Source organism: Saccopteryx bilineata, chromosome 9, assembly GCF_036850765.1.
Source record: "Saccopteryx bilineata isolate mSacBil1 chromosome 9, mSacBil1_pri_phased_curated, whole genome shotgun sequence".
NCBI lineage: Eukaryota > Metazoa > Chordata > Mammalia > Chiroptera > Emballonuridae > Saccopteryx > Saccopteryx bilineata.
The window spans coordinates 48,277,661-48,304,863 of record NC_089498.1 but is presented as its reverse complement, the minus strand read 5'-3'; the positions used below and the strand labels follow the sequence as shown (position 1 = coordinate 48,304,863).

Sequence of the window (27,203 nt, the reverse complement as noted above, 5' to 3'; positions counted from 1 at the left end):
GGGAAGTAAAGAATAGTTGTTAAATAAAGAACAATACATACAAACAATCCTTTAAGCTGATGAGGTTCACTGAGTTTTATTGAAATGTTTAAATAAGCGTTTTATATATTGATATATTAAAAGTAGTATTGTGCTGACTCCACATATTAGTCAATACCAAGTATTGTTCACTATTGGAGCTAAAGTGACTAGATCAGAAAAAATATCAACTGTTACTCTGTCCATCTGACAGTACTGTCAGGAAACACTGCTGTAAGAAATGCAGGTGAATGTGGGCTCCTGACACAGGAATGCAAGTCAGGAGTCGTGAAAATATGGACACATACAAAACTAAAAACAGAGCAATTCCCTGAGCATTAATCTTAAAGCATTCACGGTCACATTCCTTTCATATGAAAATGAATTAGGACACTCCTCATGGGCAGCTTTTGATTCACACACGTCATCACTAAGCTACAGCAACTGGTTCAGAGAATACATTAACTTCAAAAAAAAATAATGGTGTCGTCTCTCCACAGGACTTTTCTTCTCAAACAAGTGGACTTACCATTAAGAGTTCATGAGTATGGATGGCTGCATGAATCAGTCTTCAAGTATTTAAAATACAGCTGTTGTGTTGTAATGAGTGGAATTTCTTTTTGAGGACTCCAGCATATTATTTTGCTTCATCAGAGCAATTGAAACACTTGCTAAATAACAGCTGTCACAGATAGATTTTTTAAAATTCATTATAGAATCTTTATAGCTAACACGGGTGGGGAGTCGGCGCCTCCTGCTGAGAACATGTGAGAGTGTCGTTCAGATTCTTAAATACAGGCTCACTCCACTGGGGAGCTTTTAGGCCAGGAGATGAGAACTGGGGCTTATCCACAGAGCTTTCCTCAAGTCTTGTCAGATTATTTACCAATGAACAACAGTTTAAAAATTCTAACACAGATGTCAATGTGTCCTGTGTGCGGGTGGAGAAAGCAATACAGTACATTTTCAATTGTATGCATAAGCAGATGGTTATGACCTTTCACAAGTCAGTGCTGTTTTTAAAAGACTCACAGAAACTACGCTATGGTTAAGACACAAGCCGCATATTTGGCCATGATTAAACAAACAACAAAAAAAGCAAGTGTATTTCTAATCCTAACTGGAGAAAATTGGGCATCTCCAACATCATCATTTTCTTGGATATAAAAATATAAAAGAAAAATTAGTATGTTAGAAAAGTTAAGTCAATAAATTTTTAACATGATTCCGTCTCTGGCTTGATGGTCCATTTCTCCAGCTGGCCTTCACTGATACTTCCTCATTAGAGTCACCATGTCATTATAAAGCCGCCAAGGGGCGTCCAAGCCCCAGATGAAGTCCAGATGCTCCCAGTCCGGAAGGCACTCGTGGTACACCAGGTTGGTGAGCTGGGTCAGCAGGACGCTGACATCGTTGACGTCGGCCAGCCAGTCCCGACCCCCACTCCACACTGCAGTCGGCACCAGCATGTCTTTCACGTTGTACGCGGGAGGCTGAGTCTGTGGGAAAAACCCACAGGAAACTTTGTTGTGGTTGTTTTCATTTACAAAAAGACAATCAACAATTTCCATTAGGCCCTGGCCGGTTGGCTCAGCGGTAGAGCGTCGGCCTGGCGTGTGGGGGACCCGGGTTCGATTCCCGGCCAGGGCACATAGGAGAGGCGCCCATTTGCTTCTCCACCCCCCCACCCCCTCCTTCCTCTCTGTCTCTCTCTTCCCCTCCCACAGCCGAGACTCCATTGGAGCAAGGATGGCCCAGGCGCTGGGGATGGCTCCTTGGCCTCTGTCCCAGGCGCTGGAGTGGCTCTGGTCGCGGTAGAGCGACGCCCCGGAGGGGCAGAGCATCGCCCCCTGGTGGGCAGAGCGTCGCCCCTGGTGGGTGTGCTGGGTGGATCCCGGTCGGGCGCATGCGGGAGTCTGTCTGACTGTCTCTCCCCGTTTCCAGCTTCAGAAAAATAAAAAAAAAAAACAAAAAAACAGTCTCCATTAAACACTGATTCATTGAGAATAAAGATTAAATTTTGGAAACTACTCTCCATTTGCTTTATAAGTCACTGTTATCTGAACAAAAAGGAACCTAACCCACAATGAAAGAACAGTTACCATAGTAACATGCTGGGCATGGTAACAAGTGTTTAAATCCCCTGGGAGGAAGATAGACTCCCAGGGGGTTGATTGAAAGTAACAGAACCGAGTAGTTGGGAAGGGGCTTTGGAATCCACACCTCCTACCTTCCCTCTCTCTGGAGTATAACACAGTCATAGAAGTACTCTAGGCCTGTTTCCTCATCTTGAATCATCGTCATCGTCATCATCACAGGGAAGTTGTGAGAATTAAATAGGTAAAACATGGCAAAGAGCTAACACTTGAGAGTACTTAGCACTCAAAAAAGGTAGTAAATTTATTGGTATATGGGAGAAAGGCTTAGGCAAAGTCACCTGGCCAAGGCCCACCAGCTACCAGATAACAGACCTGGGCTTGTCTGACTGATTACTATGAGTCTCGTGTGACAATGACAGTGACAGGTGTTACACAAGGCCAAAGAAGAGCAAAGAGGGAAGGCCCAGTCCACAACCCGCGAAGCTCGGGTTGTCCTGGAATGGAACCGCTCTGCAGTCAGCCTCAGACATTTCCCCTGAGCCCAGCCAGGACCCTAATGACTCAGGAATGGAAACACTCTGTAGTCAGCCTCAGACATTTCCCCTGAGCCCAGCCAGGACCCTGACGACTCAGGCCAGCTTCCTTGAGGAGTTTTCAGGGCCCATTACCTCAAACGACTTTGAAGACTTTACCTGGTTGTAATGAAAATAATTCTTGGCACTGCTTCCCCAGTCAAAGGCTTGAAACTTTTGCAATTTAAAAGTCTAAAAAGAAGATAATTTGGGGGAAAAGGTTATGGGGCATGGATGTTTGAGATAACAGCACAGGTTGCTAAAGCTAGCCACATCCCAAATCAATTTTACACCAATACCCGGTTTACTCTTCATATCCAAACTGCAATTTAAAATAAATGGTATTATTTTGCTCTCCTTTATAAAATGACGCTATTTCTCTATGACTGAAAAGTAGCTATTACATGACTCAATGAAGCAACTAGACACACACGGTGAATTATACAAGGAGGGGCAATGTTCTAAAGAACTAGGTTTTGGATTTTCTAACCACTATACTATACACCTGAAACTAACAAAATAATATTGAATGTAAACTGTAATTGAAAATTTTTTTTAATTAAAGAATATTTTTTTTTAAAAGAAACAAATAAAAGTAAACATGTATAAAGTTACATGTAAAAAAACTAGGTTTTGGTACTATCTTAAAAAAACTGGAATGCTAATTATTGAAACAAAAAGTAAATTTCTGAATCCACTATGAATAATATGGCCTTGAAGGGCATCCCTAAACTGCTCCCATAGAAACCTGCAAACTTCACTCCTGAATTGCAGCCCTCAGCCTGCCAGTGCCCAGGCCCGCCCCGCCCCATCAGCGGAAGCCTCGGAGCTCAGGGCCCCCCCCCCCCCACCCCCCGCTCCACTACCCCCCACCCCACCCCCGCACCAAGGTGGCCTGCACAGTCAGAGGGTGGCAGCCCCTGACCACTAGCCCAGAGGAGGGAGGATCAAGAAGGTCCTATGAAACAGCTGCACAAAGCAACTGTTCTTGACAAAGAGATAAGACAGTGAGCCGAAGAGCAAAGGGCAGGACTGCCTTCCACAGCGAGTGTGGGCTTTGGAGAGGTTCATGAGGCACATTCCAATGTGGTTAGAGCTGAAAACCACAGCAGGGCCCCCGAGCAGCGCTCTGGACCTCAGTCTGCGGCCTTTGACCCCGGCCAGCCGCTAGATAAAAGGGCTGAGACAAGAACAGAAGCCTGGACTGCAGCAGGTCCAAGAGCTCTTCTGCGAACCGAACCCAACGCGCAGAGGCGGCCTGCCACAGTGGGGGGTGGGGCGTCACACTGCTCTGTGCTGTACAAAGGGGTCCGGTGTCCTTGGCTGCCTCATTCCCAAAGGCCCCTGAAAGCTCGTCACTTGCACTTTGCCGAGACCAGTGGCATATCGCACAGGGGCTGCAGTGCTCACTGAAGTGGGTAATTCAGCATCTGCCTCCAACTTAGCTGGTCACCCTCCCCACCAAAGTGCACTAACTCTTGAGTTGACAGAAGTGCGGCCTTTAAAACACTCTCCATTAGGGAAGAGGGTAAAAAGTATTCCAGAAGGTAGGGGGTGTTTTGGTAACGGGGCACACGAGGAAAAGAAGCGACCACAAACAGAATGTGGCTGAGGAGAAAAGCAGGAGGCCTGAATGAACAGTGGGGAATCTGAGAAGCTTTGAAGGTTTGGGGACATCCCTTAAGAGGGAAGGGCGTGCTCTTCAGCCTGTCAACTACCCGTGTCCCAGGGACCCATCTAAGCCACAGCAAACTCCAGCACTGAGTCGCTGACATTCAACACTGGGCCTCACAGTCACTAGGAGGGGCTACAAGCCTCGGGCACAGTCCTGCCTGGCTCCTTGGGACCAGCCCAGGAAGAGGTGAGCTCCAGCACTCCCAACAACTGAGGAAGGACACTAAAGCACCAGTGATGTCCCAGATCAGTGGTTCCCAAATCCAGTTGGGCAGAAGAATCTATTGGACATAATTTTTTTAAAAAAATACAAATTCTCACCACTCAGCAGCAAAAGAAATGAACTATTGATGCACATGACAACAGGGATGAATCTCAAAATAGTCATGCTGAAAGAAGCCACACAGAAATAAGTCTACACTGTATGATTACAAATATACAAAGTTCTAGATATGCAAACTAAGCTATAATGAAAGAAGGCAGATCAGTGGTTGTTTGGGGACAGAGGTGGAGGAGGTGAAGAGGAAGGTGTTAAAAGGGAGCATGGGGCCCTGGCCGGTTGGCTCAGTGGTAGAGCATCGGCCTGGCGTGCAGAAGTCCCAGGTTCGATTCCCGGCCAGGGCACACAGGAGAGGTGCCCATCTGCTTCTCTACCCCCCCCCTCCTTCCTCTCTGTCTCTCTCTTCCCCTCCCACAGTGAGGCTCCATTGGAGCAAAGATGGCCCGGGCGCTGGGGATGGCTCCTTGGCCTCTGCCCCAGACGCTAAAGTGGCTCTGGTCGCAACAGAGCGACGCCCCGGAGGGGCAGAGCATCGCCCCCTGGTGGGCAGAGCGTCGCCCCCTGGTGGGCGTGCTGGGTGGATCCCCCGGTCCGGCGCATGCGGGAGTCTGTCTGACTGTCTCTCCCCGTTTCCAGCTTTGGAAAAATACAAAAAAAATTATTAAAAGGGAGCATGAGAAAACCTTTGGGGATGATAGATATGTTCACTATCTTGCTTGTGGTGGTGGTTTTGTGGGTGTATACCTATGTCAAAATATACATCATCCTGATACGCCAAGGTTGTGCGTTCAATCCCCAGTCAGTGCACATACGATAATCCACCAATGAATGCATAAATAAGAGGAACAACAAATCGATGTTTCCCTTTCTCTTTCTCTTCCTCTCTCTCCAAATAAACAATAAAAATCAACCAATAAATTATATTAAAAAAATAGGAGTAGAGACTCTCCAGTCCAAATGAACAGAATTGGTAGGGATGGGACATAGGAGTCTCTGTTTCTAAAAGCTCAGACTACAGCCAATCCAACAGCTCTACCACAAACTCAACTCCCCTTGAGACAGGCTGAGCCTCTCTTAGGAGGATGGGGATGTCCTTCAGTAACTTCTTGAGCCTCAACTAGATAAGATTAAGGTTTCACTTCAGGTACTCCCCAAACCAAAGCACCTGCTCCAGTCAATGAGAGCCCACAGTGGGAGCCTGGAGAACAAGAGACCTACTCTGTGCCCGTGTGAAGAAACCAGCACTAGATAGGCCAGACCCAGCAGCAGTTCTGGGAGCCACACCCTGTCAGTGTGCTCCCCTGTGCACCAAGATCCCTCCCACCCCTCTTTGCCTCTCAGCCAGATTTTAGCAAACCTCTTCTCTTCTGAATCTATTTTATCCCCTCTCTTGATTTTTATTCTTGTGTCCGGGAAAAGAACCCCTCAGCTGGCAACACCCTTACTTTTCTTAAACAATGTTATTAAAAGTATACTTCTAAAGCAAGTCATATGCTTCTGATGCAGGCAGTGACTGCCCAATGTTTGGAAATTGCCAATACACTCACCTCACATTGGTTTGGAGCTTAAATGGTAAATTATTTTGTATTTTAAAAGTGTGGGGGGATTAGGCCCTGGCCGGTCAGCTCAGTGGTAGAGCGTCGGCCTGGCGTGCAGGAGTCCTGGGTTCAATTCTCGACCAGGGCACACAGGAGAGGCGCCCATCTGCTTCTCCACCCCTCCCCCTCTCCTTCCTCTCTGTCTCTCTCTTCCTCTCCCGCAGCCAAGGCTCCATTGGAGCAAAGTTTGCTGGGTGCTGAGGATGGCTCTGTGGCCTCTGCCTCAGGCACTATAATGGCTCTGATTGCAGCAGAGCGATGCCCCAGATGGGCAGAGCATTGCCCCATGCTGGGTGGATCCCAGTCGGGCACTTGCGGGAGTCTGTCTGACTGCCTCCCCATTTCCAACTTCAGAAAAATACAAAAAATAAAAAAATAAAAGTGTGGGGGATTATACAAAAATAGGTCCTGAGGTAGAAAAATAGTACCTGACATATTGTTAGGTGAAAAAAAAAAATCAAGTTACAAAAGAGTAAGTAAAAGAAAATATAACAATCTATTTCTACAATTATTATTTCATCTATATCTTTATTTCCTTCTGAAATGATATGCAGCAAAAGATATAGAGTGGAATGCAGAAATATTTCATATCTCTGGGTACACATTTTCTATCTCTGTGTAGAAGTATAGAATAATTTTTTTTAATCTTAAGAGAATTTTTATTATTTTTTGCTTATGTGTAATTTCTAAATTTTCTAGAGTGAATATGCATTACTTTTGAGATGTAATAAAACAATCAAACTCTATTTTAAAAGCTGGTGGCTCCCATTAACTTCCATGATGGGTTTAGCTCTGGGTTATCCACTGATATTTCAGCATATTATGTTCATGAGTTAATGCTGAAATGACAGCTTGGGTCTCCAAAACAGCTCTGAAGTCTCGTTTTGAGAAGATACATAGAAATAAAAGAAACCTGGGACTTCAGGAAAAGCTGATGGAGGACAGGGAAGGGGAAAGATACAAAGAAGTCAACCCAACAGCCATTTGGTGAACTCACACCTAGCACAATTTTCCCAAGGAGGTGACAAAAGGAGCACAGACGCAAAGGCGGGAACCCAAGAACCCGGGAGGGACAGCAGCTCAGATCTGCAAGCAGACTGTGTTTCCGTGTGGTCAGGGCTCGCACTGCAGCGCCCCACGGGACGCACAGATCCTTCTAACACAGGCTGCACAGAATGCCTACCTGGCTCCAGTGGATCATGTTCTGCACAGAAGTCCCAGCAGGAGAATGCGCTACATACACGGCCACTCTAGACTGCAAAAATATGTTGAAATAAAGAAAGAAAAAAAGAACAGCATTAAGAAAGCATTGATAATAAATTTCACACTTCACAGCATTAAAAACTACAAGCCACAATCTCAAGTATGTGAGATAAAAAGGAGGAAAAATACACTGACTACAAATACGTCCTATAAAAGGATGTACAACCTCACTTCAAGTACATATGAGGGAAATACAGCAACACAGTAACCATGGTACTGTGTGGGTAGATTACTGCTCATTTTTATTTTCTTCTACATGTTTTTCTGAATTTCCAAAATTTTATGTAATAATTATACCTTACTTTTATCATCAGAAACAAGAAATATTATCATTTAAAAAAATTCCCGCCTGACCAGGCGGTGGCACAGTGAATAAAGCGTCGGACTGGGACACAGAGGACCCAGGTTCAAAACCCCAAGGTTGCCAGATTCAGCGTGGGCTTGAGCACAGGCTCACGAGCTTGAGCGCAGAGTCGCCAGCTTGAGCATGGGATCATAGACATGATACCATGATCACTGGCTTGAGCCCAAAGGTCACTGCCTTGAAGTCCAAGGTCGGCCCTGGCCGGTTGGCTCAGCGGTAGAGCATCGGCCTAGCATGCGGAGGACCCGGGTTCGATTCCCGGCCAGGGCACACAGGAGAAGCGCCCATTTGCTTCTCCACCCCTCCGCTGCGCCTTCCTCTCTGTCTCTCTCTTCCCCTCCCGCAGCCAAGGCTCCATTGGAGCAAAGATGGCCCGGGCGCTGGGGATGGCTCTGTGGCCTCTGCCTCAGGCGCTAGAGTGGCTCTGGTCGCAACATGGCGACGCCCAGGATGGGCGGAGCATCGCCCCCTGGTGGGCAGAGCGTCGCCCCATGGTGGGCGTGCCGGGTGGATCCCGGTGGGGCGCATGCGGAAGTCTGTCTGTCTGTCTCTCCCTGTTTCCAGCTTCAGGGAAAAAAAAAAAAAAAGCCCAAGGTCACTGGCTTGAGCAAGGGGTTATTCACTCTGCTGGAGCCTTCTGGTCAAGGCACATATGAGAAAGCAATCAATGAACAACTAAGGAGCTGCAACAAAGAATTGATGCTTTTCATCTCTCTCCCTTCCTGTCTGTCTGTCCCTATCTTTCCTTCTCTCTGTCTCTCTCTCAATAAGAAAAATAAAAATTTTTTAATAAAAATATAATTTTCCTAGAACCTTCACTCCAGAATATTAAAACCTGTTTTCAACAAGCAACATTACAAACTATAAATATATTTAGAAAAATAGCACATTGCTAGCCAAGAGTTTATAAATAAATGTACACACACACGTACACCAGTGTGTATGTAAATAACCATTCCAAAATTAAACAATTATAATAATTTTTAAAAGAAACAAATCACAAGAATAAATATACCATATTTTTTGCTCCATAAGATGCACTTTTTTCCCCAGAAAGTGGAGGGGAAAATGCCCGTGTGTCTTATGGAGCTAAAAATACAGTATTTTATGAAATATTTTAACACACCATTTGGTTTAAAAATTTTTTTTCTTATTTTCCTCCTTAAAACCCTAGGTGTGTCTATGATCAGGTGCGTCTTATGGAGAAAAATACGGTAAATATCAAGACTTAAGTTACGACAGCTCTCCTCATTCAGTAGAGCATCCTCAAACAATGCAGGAAGTTGGCCACGGCTGGCCCGAGGGTGGTATTCCAGGCACTTGCTGAAGCTGATTCTTATGCCTCTTAAATAAAAGACCCATCAGAGTTCTAATGATGCCATTCTAACCTCTCCAGCATCCTCCAGCACAAATGAGCATATTCACAGATAAAATAAAATCACTGAAAGTGTAAAGCAAGTCCTATTACAAACATACGTACCATATTTAAATTTCTCTCATTAAATCCACATAGAAGAAAAAGGGTATTTCCACAAAGCTCCTTCAGAAGGACATGATTGCAAAAATGCCTACTCAGCCACTTGAACAATGCATTCTGGGGGAAAAATTCCTTGTCCCCAAATAGGTCCTGCAAAATAAAAAGAAACCCAAGACTACCTCAGCATTCTGGTACGAGGACTCCCACGACCCACCCCAGAAGCAGAGAAGTGTCAACTGTCTCCCCGATGGCCTCCGCAGAGAAATGGTAACCCAGCAGATGTTCAAACTAGGGTCCTTATGCAATCTGTTTACTAAGGCAAAAGCATATGTTATAAATATGCTACCCATGAGAACATGGGGCTCACATATAGAATCAAGATACACCTTCCACGACTCCCCAGGATCTGGAAGTAGGGGGAAGGGGACTGAAGAAAAACGGGAGAGAGAAGAAATCCCACTTTCCATCGAAAGCAAAACATAAAGGAGAAGAGCACAGCTTGTCCCTCTAATAGCTAACTCTTCAGATCAGAAAAGGAAATTGGGAAAGAGAGGTATTAAGTACCTTAATGAGAGGGTCTGGAAATCGTCCCACTTTAGCTAGAGGACTAGTAGAGAACTCGATTGAAGCCACAGGACCCAGTGCAAAAAACAATTTAATCTTATTGGCCAGCTCCGGAATCCGTGAAAATGCTATAAAACCTACAGGGACAAAAGGAAAGTGAGAGGAATTTGATCTGGAACTTTCTCTGAAAAGGCAAAGGCAGTGATGCAGGACGCCCTCTAGTGGCAACCTGTGAAACATGCAAGCAAATTCTTGAAATGGGGTCCTCTGAGTTCCTGTGTGCAGAAACACTCAGTTCAGCTAAACTAGTAAATCAAGTATCTGTTGAGTGCTGGTTTCAGTTTTTCAACCTAGATATGCACTGGAAGAAATCTAGGTTGCTAAAACAAGAAAATGTTTCCTGTTCCTCTACTACTGTAAACCAAGCTAAGATTGTATTCCTAGCGCCTCCGGCCCCAACCCCCATCCACCAATGCCCTCCACCATCCCTAAGAACAATTTCCAGAGGCATTCAAATCAATCATCAAGGACTCAGAAAAGACTTGCACATTTAGAGTGCCCTAGCATTAGAATATCTCTTAGCTGCCTCTCAGGTTACTGTGAGCCTTAAACTTGGCCCTAGAATGTTATTTAGAAAGCAAAGGACATTCAGTAGACAAGTCATGGGAGAAGAAATACAAATGAAGAAAAATGCTTAACGAATAATAAGGCAAAAATGTCTCCACGTTATTTTTTTTTCTTTTTTTCTGAAGCTGGAAACGGGGAGAGACAGTCAGACAGACTCCCACATGCGCCCGACCGAGATCCACTCGGCACGCCCCCCAGGGGCGATGCTCTGCCCCCCCCCCCCCCCCCCCCCCCCGGGCATCGCTCTGCCGCGACCAGAGCCACTCTAGCACCTGGGGCAGAGGCCAAGGAGCCATCCCCAGCGCCCGGGCCATCTTTGCTCCAATGGAGCCTTGGCTGCGGGAGGGGAAGAGAGAGACAGAGAGGAAGGAGGGGGTGGGGGGGTGGAGAAGCAAATGGGCGCTTCTCCTATGTACCCTGGCCAGGAATCGAACCCTGGTCCCCCGCACGCCAGGCCGACGCTCTACCGCTGAGCCAACCGGCCAGGGCCTCCACGTTATTTTTGGGGGCCTCTCAAACTTGTAGATAATGTTTGGTGGTAGTGAGGGTGAGGCAATTTAACCATATACAGAGGTTTTAGGGTTACAGCAGTCTCAACATATGGCATTTCGAGTTTACGATGCTCACTACCATACAAACTAAAAAATTGAGACGTGTTTTAGTTACGCCATTAGCGTCGTGCTTACAGAGTACATGGGTGAACTAGTTTGGTTGCTCACGGTGGGAACATACGCAGTAACGCAGAATATGAGTGAGGGAGTTGGCGTCCCCCAGAACGCTTACCCACGCCACTTTGGGCTGTTAAAAGCGCAAGTGTTCCGTTTCTGTTGCTTCGTTTCTCATTTTTTCTGTTACTACAGTACAGTATATTTACGTCCTTTACCTTTTTCTGTGACTTAGTTGTGTTTTTATGTTCTAGATTATGATTTTACAACTGTGCTAGAAAAAGTAAGTGACTTCGGCTGGGGTGTGTTTCAACTTACAACAAAATTCGGGTTACATCACTGTCGTAGAAATGGAACTGTGTCATAACCTGAGTGATATACCCCCATATATCAAGACACTTAAAAGCATTTATACCTTTCAAATAATAATTCTTCTTCTAGGAATATATTCTAACTAGACCATGTGATATGAACACAAAGGTACTGGTCATAGTAAACACTAAAAGGGGGAATTATTTAAATTATTGGTTTTTTTAATAGGAGAAAATCAAAGTTTAATACAAGTGCATGGGGAATTCCCATAGACGTGATAGATCCATGAAAATTCCCAAAGACAGTGAGGCAACATTGGGTATAGAAGACATTCGGACAAAGGAAAAAGGGAGGGCAGGTGGGGTATTTATTATGGGACAGGTTCCTAGTCCCTCATCAAAAGAACTCTTGTTCGCTAGAATTATGGGCAATTTTTATCTTCTTTAAAATTAGATAATTTTCTATTTTTGCTTATAATGAACACACATTACTTTTATAATCAACACAAGTGAAAAAATGTGTATGACTTTTTAAAATTAATTATAAATTAATTAATTATAAATAAAGAAGAATATGGAATCTCTGTAGTTAGTTTCATTCCATTTAACTTTAAAAGTCAGTGTACTTTCTCATTTTCTTTCGAAGTCTCTGCACTTACAAAACTTCTTGTTTTCTACCCTCTCACATCCCCATAGTGTTTAATTAGAAAAATACGTAATAGGCTATGGTTTACATTAATTCCTTTAAATTCAAGAGAACCATACCACGTTTATCCATTTATAGTAAAGTCAGAATTTCCAGAGAAGACAAAATATGAACAAAATTCCATGCCTTTGCCCTAATCATTATTTCTTCTTGGTATTTAAAATAATAATAAATAAGTAAATAAATAAATAAGCAAATGTCTATTTGAGCTAGCATAATTTTTCAGAACAAATGTAAATTCCATAATGATATACCAACTTCCAATCTCTGTTACGTACCTATTGTAGTGCCTTGAGAATGACCCACATAATATATTTGTTTTTGTCCAGTTTTATTCAGAATGAAGTCAATTGAAGCTGGTAAGTCATAATTTGCCATCTCATCATAACTGTAATCCAAAAATGAAACTCTTTGAGACATTGCATACCAATACAACAGCACATAAAGAGTAAGCGTGCAGTCTGAGGACTCGACTCAAACAGAACACAGCTGGGTGAACCATGACTGAGTGCAGTCACAGACTTCCCTGAACCGCAGAAACCCCCGGGCTCCCACCAATCGTGCCTCCAAGGGCAACCACTATCCTCATTTTTTACACCATAAATTAGTTTTACCCATTTTGGAACTTTTCTATAAATGGTATCAAACAGTATGTGTATTAGGCTACATCTAAAGTGTCATATAGCTGTAATTTGTTCATTGTGTAAATATACCATATTTAATTGGTCCATTCACTGATCATGGGTAGTTTCCAATTTTTCAGTATTACAAATAAAGTGACATGTCGTTGTACGTGTCGTTGGTAAAAAAACTCTCTTGCGTTGCATGTCCTTAGGTAGGCGCTGGTTTTATCACGGGAAGCAAGTCCAGAGGATCCAGGGCCTGATCTTCTCGGTACCGGGTTCCTAGGCAGAGTCCTGGACTCATGCACATGTGAGTACGTTTGTCATCAGGAGACAGATGAGCCACTTGTTGCCACCACCTAAGATGGACCAGGTTCTTTCCTGTATCCTATCCTGTAATCCCCCAATAACCTATACGTATTTCTTATCCCTATTTTACATCAAGCCCTCAGACACAGAGGACTTATATGACATGCCCACCGTCACACACAGAGTAATTGGTAGCGCCAGAAGTAAAAGAGAGAAGAGAAAATTTCCGGATATAGAACTGCACATTTGGAATGAAGGCAGGAAGAAGAAGGTCACGGGACACAATTTACCCAGCAGCTCCCACACCACTAGGAATGCCAAAATAACTAAAAATTCCTAATTAAATCTAATTCTTAAGTGTAATCATTTATTTAAAATTTACCCTTACTGCTATTTATTAAATTCCTAAAAAAAAAGATTTAAAATCTTTCATGATCCATCAGCTTCCTCTCTCAGATAACCTTGAGTTACCCATCTGCCTCCCTGGGTGTCTGCATTAAAGGCCCTAAGGAACTAGACCCCTACCATAATCAGTTCAAACCTACCTGAATGCCCAGAACTCATCCTGGAACGCTGAGAGTGTCCTGTGTTTGCGAGACCAGGTGTTTCCCCGGCTGTTCCCCATCCACACGTCAAAACCAGCATCTGCCAGGATGAAGCCCAGGCTGCTGTTGGGGAGGTTTGTGACCCAGTTACTTGAATCTGCCAGCAAGCCATGCTGCAGGAACACCACAGGTTTGGGACCTGAAAAACAGTCATATTTAGGAGTTAGCAGCACCTCGCTTCAAAAAAAAACATCATTATCTTGCTATACAGATAATGCATAAAAGATCCGAAAGAAAATAATGAAACAGAAAGGAAACAAATTAAAATATTAAGGTAGCAATGTACTCACACATAACATTAGTAAAGAATACTTTTTTAAACAGTGCTGGCAACGTAACAGTGAAACGACTCTTTTTGCATATCTCGCAGTACCAAGACACACTGACTTAATCATCAAAAATATTTTTTAAATATGTTTTTAAGAACTTAGTGAAATGTTTTTATATTTTGCTCCAGTAGATGTCTCAGAATGTATTCCAACAAAATAAATCAAAGGTAAAAATTATCCCACACACAAATTCACAAAGATATATACACATATATATTCATAAGCATATACTCACATATTTATATGTAAATTTATCTTCTACTCACCCATACCTGAGATAATGATATAGAAAAAACAAAGCCTTGGAAGTCAAAGAAACCTGACCTGTGGCTACTTACACAGTATTAAGAACATTCACTCATTCATGAAACAAGCATTTACTGAACACTAACTACATGCCAAGCATCCCAGCTATGCGCTGGGGACACATCAGAGAATAGAAACAGCGAAGCAAACAACTCATCCTCATGGAGCTGACATTATACTGACCATGAGTTTGAGTTAGACACACCTGGGTTCAAATCTGTCCTCTCCTAGTTCTGATGTGCCATTTGGGCACAGTATTTCAACTCCCCCTGAAATTTATATCATCCCCTGCAATGTGGAAATGTAATATGTACCTTACGTGGAGTAATGAGATATGAGATACTATGTGAAAAGTTCTTAACTAAGTGTCTTACCCACAGGAAGAGTTCAATAAACATTAGCTCACATTATTAAGTTGCTTGGCCAGTCTGAGTCTCAGTTCCACAAATAACTATTAGGAAGAATAAATAAGATAATTAAGTGTCTGGTATAGTGACTGACACACAGGTCAAAATGAACCAGTAAGAACTGCCTTTGCCTCTGCCCATTCTTTGTAATAGAAAAGCACTGGAAAGAAGCTAGTGGATGAATGGTCAAATAATCACTTGCAATCTACCTGGTGCAATAATTAAGCTATCAACAATGACAGGGTCTGAGGCAGCACAGAAAAGCTTATAACAGTGTTGAAGGGGAAAAAGGAGTAAAGTACAAAATTACAGACTACTTTGGACTACAGAAATGCAGCAATAATGTATGCAAATGAGGAGCATAAAATATCAAAGAAAAATGAGAAGACTGATTAGTCAGATGGGAAGTGAATGGGCAAACGTTTCTGTTAATAAAATTTCGTTTCACCTTGCTGAGAAAAGCTTACTTAAATAATAGCTATTACTGCATGCTTGTAAGTTCTGAGGCACTGCGGTGAAAATCCTGTGAAGCTGGTACTATTCACACTTAGCAGACAGGGAATTGTGGCTAAGAGAACTCAAGTAATTTGACCACTGGTGACAAAGAGCTACGGTCCATGGGCATATCTGCTTTGCTGTTGGAAAGGAGGTTAGCCAGAGAAAAGTCATTCCGCACCATACAGAAAGCCCTCAGAGAATGGCAGCCCAAAGAGGGGGAAGCTGTTTTGGAAGAGTTGGATGGACCACATGCTTGGAAGAAAGCAATCTCTGGTAGCTGCAGGAAATAGATAATGCGAGACAGGAACATGATACTGAGCCTTCCATGCTCAGGCAGTTCTTCCAAGGACCAGCTTGGTCTCGCCCTCCAGCACCTGAGGCCTGCTGTGTCTGACCAACAAACTCATATGACAGGCAAAGGGCTGCCTTCCCTAGCGGTGACCTACAATTCGTTTGTTTGTCCCAAACGGCTCTGAGGACTTGGGACTGAGGGAAAGGCCTAAGAGCACCCTGGGCCAGAGAAGGCAAGTGGTATTATCACGGTCACCTAAATAATTAACGTAGAGCCAGTAAAGAGAAGCATCCCAGTGATGACCCGCCACAAGTGTTGCCTGCATGATTAGGCCCAAACGTGGGTGGAAGTGAGGAGGGGATTACTCAGGCTCCGAAAATGAGTCTACAGCCCACAGTATCTCACGAGAGGAAGATGACCACGTGGACGGGAGTTCCCCCTGCCTCCCAGGCCAGTGGTCTTCTCTACCAGAGCAGTGCCTGGTCAGGCATCCACTGGTCAGGCTCTAAAACAGCGTGAGGTGTCAGCTGAGGTGAAGGAAAGAACCAAAGGAAGAACAAGGAGGAAGTCACAAAGATCAAGCGTGGGCATGAAACAGACCCTGGTTCTTACCAGCTAGGAAAGCTTGTGGGATTTACTCAAGCGCCCTGAAGTGTAGATGTCCTTTTCTAAAGTGGAAAGGACACAGTCAGTGGACACGCAGTGAAGCTCAATAAATAATGACTCATAAAAACAATAATGGGTGTATAAATGTAATAAATATTAGAACAGAAGCACAGGCAAGAGGGCCAGAGTGAGAGAGACAGGAAGTGGCCACACTGCTGGCTTTGAAGATGGAGGACGAGGCCAGAAGCCAAGGAATGCAGGCAGCTTCTAGATGCTGCAAAAGGCAAGAACAGATCTCCCCTAGAGCCTCCAGAAGAAATATATTCCTACCAACACTATGATCTTAGGCCTCTTAGTCCTGACCTCCAGGACTATCGGATCATAAATTTATGTTGTTTTAAGGCACTAAGTTTGTGGTGATTGGTTACAGCAGCAACGGGGAACTAATACAGTTTGGAACTAGTTTTACCTCCATTTTTCAGACAAGGACTTGGAGGCACACTGAGCCTAAGTAATCTGTGCAGAGTTGCACAGCCAGTGATCCTGAACCAAGGCTCAGGCAGCAGTATGTTTCCTGGGCCTAAAGAAGAGAGAGACAGAGGCCTGGCTCCTTGTTAGTCTGGCAGGAGCCTGTACAACCTAAAAACCTGCAGGATCTCTTAGAAGACAGGCTGTGAGTTGCATAAGGGGCCACCCTCTGCTTCTGGAAAGGCAGGTTCTAGACATGGCATCAGGGACTGAGCTTATGGACATAAGCATTCCCACTACTTCACAGTGAGCTACGCAAAGTCAGAACCACCTCTCACTTTAGACCTTTCTGCAATCATCCAGGGGACCGAACAATTCAAGGAAGCTTGACACCAGCAAAGTAGGCCATCAGTTTGCACAAGTCCAAGACTGATTCAACCATCCCTTTTGGCTTTAGATCACCAAAGGCTTTGGAGGCTTCCTGAAAGTGCCCCCACTATTTAAGATAAACACTAGCAAGCATTCTGGCACCTGGCTGATTTGTAGTTATTAGTCCGACACTTGTCATAGCAGCTACCAATTGTGTGCCCAGCACTTTATTTTACATAAATTATACTAGTACAAGAGAGCTGTTACAATCCACCTCCACGTTAAAGACAAGGTAACTGATGCCTGAGAACAGAAAGAAGTACCCTGCCCGAGAAGACTCACCGAGAACGGAAACCCAGGTCAGCCTCATTCCAATGCCCTTGCTTTTAACTGCTCTAAAGAAAGTCATTGAAAAACAAAGTACTGGGGGAGCTGTGGAGTGCTTATAAGTATTCCAGACATTTTAAAGCAAGCCAGGCACCATTGCCCCAAACTGGCTGCATATTAAAATTACCTGGAGCACTTAGAAAAACGTATGCACTTCTGGCCCTTGTTCTGATTTAGGGAATCAGGAACTCCAGGGACAGAGCCCGGAAATACTTCTTTTTAACATGCTCCCTCATCTCTTCTGACGCAGCGCATCCACAGGTGTGTCCAAAGTGGATTCATCTAAAGGGGAACATGTCAAGACTATACTTTCAGGGATCATTTCTATAGTTTGTTACTAAAGAGAAACATGTCCAGCCCTCAGAGGTTAGCCCTTGAGGGGTCTTTGCCAAGGCAAAGTTCAAGACGCCCGTCTGTGCATGCTCACGGCAGTTATTTCTAGTCCAGGACGCCATCAGATACATAACTTTTCAGATACTATTGGTGCTTTATTTTATGATTGCTTTATTGGACAATTTATTTCCCAATTAGGCAATAAGTAAGTCTTCCTTATGGCTGTTTGCGTACTTTAGCCAGGCCTATATGTATTTCCTTGCCTTAGCCAAATAAAATAAGTATTCTGCCATGGGATTAACTTGCTCAATACTTATTACATAAGCCCATGTTCTCAGGTTTGAAGAACACTGGCTCACACTGGTCAGCCCACTGCCCTTTGACCTACAGCCCTTTCCCTCTTTGAACCTGGCTGTCTCACCCACTACAATGAGGGTTTTGATCTAGAACATAGGTTCTAAGAACCCCAAAATTTTACCTCGGAATCTGTAAAAGACAATGTTAAAAATGAAAGCTCCCCAAATCCTTGGCCCAGGCAGGGCTCTGAGAGCCTTCTAGCGCTAACATCCCATGACTTTCTGAAAATAAGGCTGAGCAGATAAAAACAGAACCACTTCCCTATAAATGAAAAATTTCTGAATTTCAATTCCCTTTTGGAGTTAATAATGCAAAAGCAGGAGTAGCTCCACACCCGACAGAGAAGTTGGTGCAACACTGAGAAACAGCATGCACATCCTTCTCAGGTCGCCAACTCTGCAGATTACTTAGCTTTCTATTCCAAGCTGACTAGTGAGTAGAGGTTTGATCAGACATGCAAATATATAATTGATTAAATCAGGGAATTCTTTTTTTTTTTTTTTTTTTTTTTTTTTTTTCAGAGAGAGAGATAGACAGGGACAGACAGGAATGGAGAGATGAGAAGCATCAATCATTAGTTTTTCGTTGCACATTGCGACACTTTAGTTGTTCATTGATTGCTTTCTCATATGTGCCTTGACTGCGGGCCTTCAGCAGACCGAGTGACCCCTTGCTCGAGCCAGCGACCTTGAGTCCAAGCTGGTGAGCTTTTGCCCAAACCAGATGAACCCATGCTCAAGGTGGCGACCTTGGGGTCTCGAACCTGGGTCCTCGGCATCCCAGTCCAATGCTCTATCCACTGCGCTACCGCCTGGTCAGGCAGAAATCAGGGAATTCTTTACTGGATCCATAAACCCTCCCCAAATACATACAAAATCTGTGTGCACATAGGTGTCTTTTCTTTTACTAGAGAGAAGGCCCATTGTCTTCAGCTATTTATGTACCCAATTCTGAGGACTGCCCTGGTGTAACTGCCACTCAGGCTGACCATGCAAAGACACCGTCCTGCTAGCTGCTGTGAGGGACACAAAGGTGACAAAGACCCAGCCTCTGCCTCCAAAGAGTGACTGAGGGAGGAAGCATGGGGAGAAAGAAGTACAAAAGTCAATCCAAAGCAAAATATGAAAACCACCGCAAGAGGGGTATTAGCAAGGCATTTGGGAGTTCAGGGAAAGTGCGTGTCTCCTTCCTGCTTAAGCAATCAGGAAGGAAAAGTTGGCAGTTAAGTAGGGCCTGGAAGGAGGAAAAGGTTTCTTTTTAAAATTTTTATAAAAATGGAGATGGTAGGCAGGGTGAGCAGCATTCCAGAGGTGGTGTTTACAAGCTGAAGTCCAGGAAGATTTTAGCAAAAAGGAAAGAACTCATTTGGATTTGAGAGTGTAGAAAGTAGTTCTTTGAGACTTATTAACATAACAAACACAACTTCAATGATATCAATTATATCATTCATAATTTGGCTATGGTGCCAATTTAAATCTGTGCGGTTAAGTGATAAGTATTATATTTCTTAAACAATGGGTAAACAAGCTGGCAACCAACAGTTCTCTAGCACTTCTCGTAAACTTGTGAAAGATGTACTCTACCGCATCTACAAGGAAGACACTGAAGACATCATGGCCTGTGCCTTTACTCACTGATTCAGAAAATCATACCCGCGGTGAACTTCAAAGGCCTACTCTGCACGGAATGGGGGTGAGCGGCACAGACACATCTGGGACAGAACGTGAGGGAAAGGTGTGTATCTTCATTTACTAGCCCCTGTAGACGCTGAATGGCAATGTCACGTGATTATGCCTGGGCTCTAAGAAGTTCAACCCTGTAAAACTACCTAAGAGGATGAAAACAGGGCAGAGAGCGAGCAGCTGGCATGTGTAAAGGCGCCATGTGGCTAAGCCCTAGATCATAAAGCGCCAATGATCTCCAAGCGAGGCTCTCCATACAATCAGAGAGGACCCCTGTGCCAGGACGGAAGGGTGCCCACCATACAGCTGTAACCGCAGGTCGTGGCACCACAGTACCAATGTTTCAGTGTATCTTGTAATCACTTGTAGGCAGTATACACGTTCAGATGTATAGTGTTATCTCTGTATTAAAAACACTAATTTCTTCCAAGACAAGCAGACTGAATTTCCATATTCCTGTCTTGAATGTCTTTCTTTTTTAATATATGGGAAACCTTAAAATGGAAGCGTCTCATGCCTCTCTAGGTTCTGAGCTTACTTCAAGCATCCAGTTAGTAGCAATAACATAAGGTAGGGCGGTGGGCTGAGGTCTAGAGAAAACCTGACACTGCTTGGGATGGGAGATAGGCCTGAATCTACAGTTTCCAGTCGGGGTCACTAGGAGGGCGAGGGCGTTATTGATAGAGGAGGAAGTCAGGAGAGGAAGTGGCATGAGAGAAGATGAGTTCCATGTGAGGACCTCATGAACTCTTTGCGGCTGTTCGACTTAAAAGAGCCAAAGTAACACCACTGACAACACCGTTCCCGAGGAGCCTCTGCCTGGACTGCGGAATTGCAAAGCAACTGGGAAGAAGAACCCAGGCAGTGCTCAGGAAATCACACATCCCTTTGGAGAACTGACTCAGCTGTCCCAGATTTCCTTTAAAACTCCCCTCTGAGGGTTGCTCAGGGCAGGTGCTCCACACACACCACTGACCCCCTACAGGAAGTCATCTGCAGAACAGAGGAAGAAGGTGAGGATCTAACACTATGACCAGATTTAGGGGTACTTTCAGTCTCTGTTCCCCATTTTGAAGACCAAGGGCATCCACTGCCCCATACCCTCCCAAAACAAAACAAAAAGAATATAGGATATAACTTACAAAACCAGAGAGGGATAAAGACTGATGGGGAACTTTGAGATCATGCCAGCCAATCCACTGTTTTTACAGATGAAGAACCGAAGGCACACAGATGTGAAACCACACAGCACTTAGGGGTTAACAAAGCTCTCCTAACTCTTCTTCCTACCACTGGAAGGGCCATGCTCACTCTCCTCATATTCCAGGGCACAGTGCATTCCCCTGCAATAGCGCGATACACACATGCAGGGCATGTGGCGCTGGTTGCTTTCATGCTGTATGGAGAGAGAAGCCTGGGCACGGTGATAAAAACAAAACAAAACAGGAAGCACATTCTCTCAGCTTGTTTTTAACTCACATTACTGATTACATTAGTCAACTAACCACTTTTAAGAGAAATAATATCAATATTTTTCTCTATGTGGGATATGAAATCAGCATACAGAGTTTACTTTAAAAACAAAGGAAGAAAACCAAGATCATATGATCCCTCTGGAATAAAATATATGTTTTGTATGTTTAGAGCAGAAGGAATAATAGAGACCCTCACTATCGCTCTATAGCTCACTACCGATTTTTGTAACATGCTTATAAAGAAGGATAGTTAGTAGCATATATCTGTAAATCATAAAAACCTCAAGAATTAGAAATTTCAAAAAGAGGCCTGACCTGTGGTGGCGCAGTGGATAAAGCCTCGACCTGGAAATGCTGAGGTCGCCGGTTCGAAACCCTGGGCTTGCCTGGTCAAGGCACATATGGGAGTTGATGCTTCCAGCTCCTCCCCCCCCTTCTCTCTCTCTCTCTCTCTCTCTCTCTCTCTCTCTCTCTCTCTCCCTCTCCTCTCTAAAATGAATAAATAAAAAATTAAAAAAAAAAAAAAGAAATTTCAAAAAGAGCATGGGCCATTTTATGCATTATTAAAAAAAGCTTTCTTATAGTTAGAATTTATGGGAGGAAAACAGATACATCAGATTATATTAAGAAAAACATAACAATACAAAGTTCACATTAACACAAGGCTTTTAAGTTTGCTTTGAATAATAATTTGGGAAGGAATTAAGGAAAAGAAGGCCCTTCTGCTCATATAAAAATGTAATTGAAGATGAGATAGTTATCTAATTACCTTCATCTCAACCTTAATTTACCAAGGACAGTTTCTAGAAAAAGAAAATGTTAAAGATCAAACTTCATCTGGAGAGATAACTGAATAAGAATCAGACTTTATTCTGATCTTTGTTTAACAATTTCAAGTAATGGCTCTAGAAATTCCTTAACCTGGTTACTGATATAAAAATTGGCCGGATTCCAGCAATGTAGTTGCTTTTCAGCACTTTCCTCTCTCGACACAGAAACAACCATACCTTTGTCAGAACGGTTCTTTCTCCCATGAGGGATTCGGTGGAGGCAAAGAATATATCCATCTTTTGTCTCGACCAGGTGTTCCTCACTAGGAAATCCCCAGTGAGAGATAATTTCACTCTGCGGAGAAAAATAATAATAATGGAAATTCATTGGACAGAATGTGAGTAGATCTCCCGTATTTACAGGCAACAGAGAAGACAAAAGGCAGTGCCATGCTTCAGGATTTACTTAAGAAATCCATTACAATTGAAATTTTAGTCTGCTGGATCTAGTAGCACACCCCTCACCGAAGTAAACCTTCCCCTTGGTTCGTCCATGTGTTCCACTCACAGGTGTTCGGTTAAACCTTGGTTTCATCATTCTGGCATGTTCAACACCAACTGTGACTAATTTTACCATAGCTTTGGGTCTCTTAGTTTCCATCCTGCCTGCCGGGCACAAATAAACACTCTTTCTTCTCTAAATATGCCAGCTAATACTGTGATCTGTCCCTGTCCTTATTTTAAGAGGTCCCATTCTGAGAAACAAAGCATAAAAAATCATTTGTCTACTTTTAACAACAGACTAATAAAATTACACTTATAAAATACAGAATGACAAGGTAGAATTAAGGAACCAGAAGAGATGAAAAGTAGGGAATTGTGATCAAATTTACTTCTCCGTAAGAAAAGTTCCATGGGGCAATTGTTATTCAGGGCTCAGTACCATATGGGAAACTCAGTTATCCAGAAGATTTTATGTAAATAAGTTCTCATTATTCTCTCTACCATCATACTTGAAAAAAATTTTAATTAAAAAATTTTAAGGCAGGAGAGGATAAAAAGAAAACATTTGGGTCAAGAAATAAAATTTAAGATCTGATGTCAAGTAATATCCTCTTGGCTCACTACGAATGTATCTCAGCCTCTAAGGCTGCCTGATTCTTTAGTTGGGTCACTGCATTATGTTTTTTGTTTGTTTGTTTGTTTGTTTGTTTTTTGTATTTTTCTGAAGCTGGAAATGGGGAGAGACAGTCAGACAGACTCCCGCATGCGCCCGACCGGGATCCACCCGGCACATCCACCAGGGGGCGACACTCTGCTCGCCAGGGGGCGATGCTCTGCCCCTCCGGGGCTTCGCTCTGCCGCGACCAGAGCCACTCTAGCACCTGGGGCAGAGGCCAAGGAGCCATCCCCAGCGCCCGGGCCATCTTTGCTCCAATGGAGCCTTGGCTGCGGGAGGGGAAGAGAGAGACAGAGAGGAATGAGGGGGGGGAGGTGGAGGAGCAAATGGGCGCTTCTCCTATGTGCCCTGGCCAGGAATCGAACCCGGGTCCCCCGCACGCCAGGCCGACGCTCTACCGCTGAGCCAACCAGCCACGGCCCACTGCATTGTTTTAAAGTCGTTGTGTTCTTTAGTAATATCAATTTTCTGAATATTTTATGCCTACATGAGATATTTCCAGACTTAATTGTTTACTTAAATGAAAAACTTTCAAATGTTTTAATTACTCAAGGGATTACTTTTGCTTGTTTTTTGAGCTACTTTCATTTTTGTGTTGGGATATATTCATGTTTGTATTGAGTTGTACTTCCTCGACATTGCTAATCACAATCCTTGTTCAATGTGTTGTTAAAGCACCACTCAGTAGTAATGTTCTTGTAAAGTGTTGACACCTTTTTCATTGTTCTTTCAACAAAGTTAGTTTAAATAAATTTGTTCTGTAAACAAAAAATATTCAGAGAATATTGAAAAGCACTATGAGATATAAAGAGATTAGACTTTGCGGCTCCATGTAGCCCACATAACTGACTTGAAGAAAATATTTAACATTTGTCGCATACAGTTTAAAAGCCGGTGACTTTGAGAAGCTTACCACATTCATAGTTATTTCAGGATCCACAGTTGTTGGCTTCCCTCCGGATGGCTCAGAATGGAGAATCCCGACAGCCAAACAGAACAGCAAACCAAAGAGCCACATTTTCATTCTGTATAAAAAGTCTACTGTTATTCGTCCAAATATCACTACACATAATTCTGTTGGTAGATTAAAGATCCCATAAAAATTTCTGAACCAGGTTTAAGGCAAGTAAAAGGTAGGTGAAGGGCATATGCAATATGAAACAAAAAACTCCAGTCACATCTGGAAGCAAAAAAAGGAGGAATTCTTTTACTTGGGACCCCCCCCACATGCCACCCCCAGTTGATATGTGACCTTCGAAGCCCAGCACACCCACTCACCACTTCACCATGAGATCATATAAAATTTTTCTGGAGAAATAACAGAAGGGAGGACTTAGAATAAGCTAGGTTGAGAAAAAGGATCCTTAAAAGTCCAGAGCCTATTAACCTCCCACCTTCTCTCTAACTGTGACTTCAACATTTTTAAGTTTTGCCAATATTAGTTCTTGCCCCTTACTATCTCCTCACTTCCAATCTTGCTCAAAATTGTATGCCAGGATTCAAATATGTCATCCATGGGGAATATGTGAAATGACCGAAAAGACCCTGTAAGAGAAGAAGAGGAAAAGAAGACCACCCTTCTCTCTTTCTGAGACCCTCCATCTATCAACAAAGACCATCTAGTTTCTGACAGTGATGGGCACAAAATTATAACATAGCAAAGATTCAGGGACGGATGTTAAAGGCATAAAGAAGTGAAGTGGGTCTGCACTGGCAAAGCAAGCCCACTTATGTTCACTCACAAGTTTTTACTTCTTTATAGTGGTTAGAAAGGCTGCACCATCCTGGGCTGCCTTTTATCATAAATACAGGGGTGGGCAAAAGTAGGTTTACAGTGGCAATGCCATAATAATAATAATAAATAGTGTTTTGCATGCTCAAACCATAAACCAAGTTTTTGCCCACCCCATATGACTTCCCTTAAGTCTATTATTACTAGAGGATAAGGAGTAGATTGAAAAGAAAAAATGAAAGGTTATGAAGCATCCAGCAGTAGCTGCTTTCCATTCAGCACCTACCCTACAGAACCAGAGGAGTCTCCAACGGGTTAACAGCTGCAGCTACTCAAGGAAATATCGCCCAGCTAAATTCTCCTTACGACACAATACTGAGCAAGTTTCTTAACTTACTAATCAAGTGATTCTCATAGGATGAAGATTGACAAGTATATAGAGAGAAAAAGCCCCTTTCGGGCTGGATTCCAGTGCTTTTCTAGGCTCCCTTAGCAACTTTATCTCATTTCTTTCTATATTTAACAATCCCTCATTTCAACCCAGCTGGAGAGAAGAGTGTGTGTCTGATTCAACTTTGAACCAAGTGCCACTCAAATATTAGATGCACAATACAGATTTTGCAAAATGGGAGGGGCGGTTAAACAGTTCAGTGACTCAATGAAAGTCCCAGAGGAGCTTATCATTTAGCTTCATAATAGTAACAACAAGCTCTCGCTATGCGCCACACCCCACAGGCAGCGCTTACGACCTAGTGTGTTACTTCTCCACCAACTCTATGCAGTACCCTTGAGTCGTTTCATCAGGAGACAGTTCACCCAGGTTAAGTACTGAAAGCAAGGTGCCAACTGGTTAATTTTCACCACGACCAAAGCCAAAGTCCGCTCTCGACCATGCCGTTAGCTAACAAGTTAGCTAGCGTGGGACAGGCTGCCTGGAGGAGAAAGGGGAGCTGGGGATCAAGAATCCTGGCTGTCACCGCAGTCGGAAGGCTCCGGGCAGCGTCACCGAGCGGTGACCGCGCCTGTCTGGGAAATCCGAGGGCGCCCGGGGAGGGGCAGCCAACTTCAGAGAGCTTCCGACTCCTGGGACGATCGGAGGGGCCTCGGCCCGTAGGTGCTCCGACAAGACGCGCCGGGCCACGCGCAGAGGCGGCCGGCGCCCAGCAGAGGCTCAAGGGCCACGGGACTGAGGCCCCAGGATTGGTGCGCGAGCCTCCCCTCGGAGCCGCGGAGGCAGAACCGAACTGCCGCACCTGCACCTAACGGAGCAGCGGGCCGCCACTCACCCGGAGCCGTCCTCCCACGCCGCTGCCCAAAGCCGCAATGCCAGCTCGGGAAGGCCGGGAGCCGGAGAGACCTGCAGGGGGCGGGACAGTCCAACCCCTAGGGCAGCTTCCCTCTCCAGGCTCAGGCTATTCGCGCCGCCAATCAAAGCAGCCGGCCGTCGGGAAGTGCCGCGAAGACTCCGCCCGGCCGAACGCTGTGGGCCCGAGCCCGCCCGCGGCCCCCGCGGCGCATGCGCCCTGGGCGGCCCTAAGAGGTGGGGCTGCCACTTCTTCGGCCGCCGGGTATCCGCCTCCCATTGCAACAGCTGCCTAGTCTCTTAGTTCTCTGCCCCAGGATCTCCCGTCCGGCCAGCATTTTCTGCTTCAAATTATATGCTCAATGCAAAGTAATCTTACTGTACATTTTATTTTTATTACTAAATGTGCCAAGCATTATTGAGATACTAGGGGTCTAGCAGCCAACTAAACAAGGTTCTTCTCCTCCTGTTTACATTCTAATGAGAAGAGATACACCATGAATAAATAACTATAACATATAAAGTAGTAGAAGGTGCCATGAAGAACAACAAAAAAGGAGATGCAAGAAGAAGAATGCAATGTTGTATTATGATAATCAGAAAAGGACTCTAATGAAGTAACATCTAAACACAAACAGGAAATGTGATTGAGAGACATTTCTATACCTGAGAAAAAGAATTCTGGGGTGACAGAATAGCATGTGTAAAGGCCCTGGGGCAGTAATATTCCTGGTTGCTTCTAGCAAAAGTAATGAGGTCTGTGTCACTGGAATAGAATGTGTGTGGTGAGAGTGGTAGAAATGAAGTCCTAGAGGTAATTGGTGGCCTTAAGGGACAATGGTAAAAACTATGCTTTTTCTTCTGAAAAGTGTGAGAAGCCAGTGGAAGTTTTTCGATAGAAAGGCAACATAATATGGTGTAGTTTAGAAAGATCACTCTAACTGCGAGGGTAAA

The 27,203-nt window shown here is 44.1% G+C and overlaps 1 protein-coding gene and 1 pseudogene across 1 annotated transcript; one reads left to right on the top strand and one right to left on the bottom strand.

Annotated features, from left to right (window-relative positions):
- Window positions 1–49: 49 nt before the first annotated feature.
- LIPA (lipase A, lysosomal acid type) lies at window positions 50–26,387 on the bottom strand. Its single transcript, XM_066243065.1, has 10 exons — window positions 26,233–26,387; window positions 24,128–24,239; window positions 22,272–22,389; window positions 13,696–13,894; window positions 12,497–12,606; window positions 9,910–10,046; window positions 9,349–9,495; window positions 7,425–7,496; window positions 2,810–2,881; window positions 50–1,517 (listed from the first exon to the last, which is right to left on the bottom strand). Exons 2-10 carry the CDS (start codon window positions 24,236–24,238, stop codon window positions 1,284–1,286), a joined length of 1,200 nt encoding a protein of 399 aa, XP_066099162.1. The 5' UTR covers window position 24,239; window positions 26,233–26,387; the 3' UTR covers window positions 50–1,283.
- LOC136313723 (small nucleolar RNA U3) lies at window positions 17,717–17,800 on the top strand (annotated as a pseudogene).
- Window positions 26,388–27,203: the final 816 nt, after the last annotated feature.